This window comes from Mus caroli, chromosome 12 (genome assembly GCF_900094665.2).
Source record: "Mus caroli chromosome 12, CAROLI_EIJ_v1.1, whole genome shotgun sequence".
In the NCBI taxonomy this organism is placed as follows: Eukaryota; Metazoa; Chordata; class Mammalia; order Rodentia; family Muridae; genus Mus; species Mus caroli.
In genome coordinates this window covers 109,242,479-109,245,333 of record NC_034581.1, presented here as the reverse complement: position 1 = coordinate 109,245,333, position 2,855 = coordinate 109,242,479, and the positions used below count along the sequence as shown (strand labels likewise).

At 39.1% G+C, this 2,855-nt stretch overlaps 1 gene segment (V, D, J or C); it reads left to right on the top strand.

Moving 5' to 3' along the window:
* The first annotated feature begins 1,172 nt into the window (after positions 1–1,172).
* On the top strand, positions 1,173–1,693 carry LOC110306641. The segment is given in 2 exon segments: positions 1,173–1,218; positions 1,302–1,693. Coding segments are annotated over 2 exon segments (438 nt in total).
* The last annotated feature ends 1,162 nt before the right edge of the window (positions 1,694–2,855 follow it).

Genomic DNA, 2,855 nt, shown 5'->3' with positions numbered 1-2,855 from the left:
GGACTTCATTACATTTTCAATCATTATTTTTTGTTCATAATAAAGTTTTAATAGCTCAAAGTTCAAATCTGTAACATCAAGACCTTGTATGATTTTGGTGACTCGGGATAAGAGATAAGAAGAAAGTAACATGATTAAAGACTGTCCTTGTTGATGTCCAGAATCCAGAAGATAGAGAAGACCAACACTATACCACTGCTACTTAGGTATGAAGGCCACCTTTATCTGTTCACAATTTTGGGGACCTCCTGGTAACAATTACATCATTGTCCTGCCTTGTGATTAAGGTATGAGAATCTTGTGTGTTGTCCAAGGTTTATGTAGTACATCTATCCAGGTTCTCAGATTTACTTACAGAACATCTGCCAACTGTGCTATCCTCTAGGTTGCTCAGCATCTGACAGAACTGAACAAACTAGCAATATTTCCCTCTTTTCAAAAATTGTAACAAATAGAGAGCAGTAAAAAGGTGAAGGCACTGGCCAGAGAATAAACAGAAATCAGGAAAAAATGTTAGTAAAGGAATTGACTGATAAATAAAGTCAATGAAGCATCACTCTCTTCTGTATAATTATAGAATTCACATCTGCCAGCCTGTGGATGACACTTTGTCTTACTGTCTACAAGAAGTCTACACTATCGGTACATTTGAGTGTGTGTGTGTGTGTCTGTGTGTGTGTCTGTGTGTGTGTGTCTGTGTGTGTCTGTGAGTGTATGAAAGAAAATATGTTCTGACATGACTCACATAGGTGGTAATCTCTGGCATCAGGCACAGAATGAGATGAAGGGAGATGATACATCAACACTTTGAGTGATTCCTGTGTCCTTTATGGAAAAACACAATGTAATGATCCCTGGATGAGTGAACAGAATCAGGAACTTCATTTTAGACTGAGAGTATGTCTCAAACTTGCTCCTACTATACAGCATTCATCTGAAGTGTTTCATTCTGAGGACTCTGGTATTCATTTAGCTACTCTTTATTGGGATCAGAAGTGAGCTCCTTTGTGGGCTCCTGTGCTTCATGTCACAAATTCGTTCCTCTTGAGTCCTAAAACTTAAGTATATCATCAGAGTGAGCACTTGATGAGGAAATGCAAATCATTCCTGGCTCCACCCAACCTTAGGTTAAAAAGTCAATGGTGAGCCTGGCTACTCACAGGTGTACAGCCATGGACAGGCTTATGTCTTCATTCCTGCTGCTGGTTGCCCCTATATGTGAGTGTCAGGGATTCCTAAGGAATGAACTTTTGTATCCTCACTCTATTCTAACCTTATCATCTGCTTTATTTTCTTCACAGATGTTCTGTCCCAGATTACTCTGAAAGAATCTGGCCCTGGGATAGTGCAGCCATCCCAGCCCGCCAGACTTACTTGCACTTTCTCTGGGTTTTCACTGAGCACTTCTGGTATAGGTGTAAGCTGGATGCGTCAGCCCTCAGGGAAGGGTCTGGAGTGGCTGGCAACCATTTGGTGGGATGATGATAACCGCTACAACCCATCTCTGAAGAGCAGGCTCACAGTCTCCAAAGACACTTCCAACAGCCAAGCATTCCTGAATATCATCACTGTGGAAACTGCAGATACTGCCATATACTACTGTGCTCAGAGTACACATCGACACAGAGTCAGTTTACAGCTGTACAGTTGTTTTGTCTGGTTCTCAGCTCTGTTCTTTCTTATTATATCATAAGAGTGTATGTCCACAGCTTTCTTGTTGAACTCTGTGGTTTCCTGTCTGCAAGCTAGTAGCTTCCTATTCCTGATATTCAACTTAGGTCACCTTTAAGATGTTCATAAATGAGTCTGTCTGTTTTTGGTTTTGTAAAGATGAAAGATGTTTGGTGCCTACACCAGGTGGTTGAGAATTATGGTTGCCCTCATGCTTAGGCCGCAAATCCCACAGCAGGAAATTCAAATAATTGTAATGTTTACCTTCAGTATGCAGCTGTATATGTGGGTGGTGTGAATTACTGAATGAGCACCCTCAAATTGCATCATTCCTAAAAAGTTCTCATAGATACTCTCAAAATTTTTAGGTTACTCACAATGCTATTTGATACTCTCCAGAAACTGATTGTAGTACCATACTGTTAAAAAATACTTATACATTTCAGTCAACATACATAATTTGAGTGTTTGTCCAAGTACAAGCTTAAGCAATCCTAACTGGTGTTCATGAAACTCTATTTATTTTGTATGGTATAAGCAGGGGAAAGTAGTATTCACCCAACTATAAACATGGTAACCTAAAATACTTACCTTTCTATGGGTTATGTTGGTGCAAATACTGTCACAAATGTTATGTTGTTAATCATTTATTTTTTATGAAATTTAAGGCTTGTGATATTGAAGTCATGGCAGATACTGTTAAGGTCACCAATATCCTAATTGGAATGGGATAGACTATAGTCCTAATGTAAAACAAAAAGCTATTGTTCTAGTAAAGGTGTATGCCAATAATATTATTATGAATCACATAGCAGTATATACACTTAAATATGTATGTCAATCCACCATCTTTAGAAATATTTCTAGCAGCAGATGTGAAGCAAGAGACACCAAAATGAACAAATTTTAAAGAGTGAGAGATATTGGAACAATAGGTTTGTCTTCATCAAAGTTTCAACTCAGGACTGAGAGACCATTGCTAAGGAGGAGGTGGAAATATTGTTAGAGCCAGAGAAAATGGATGACTCCAAAGAAATAGTCCCATCCAGAAACAATAGGACTGATGCACATATGAAGTCACATAGACTATGGGAACAAGCAAAGGGCTTATTAAAAAGTCAAGCCAGTGGCACTTTCTGCAGAGAGGGGGAAGTGGATATGTGCTCCCATAGGTAACCAAGAAT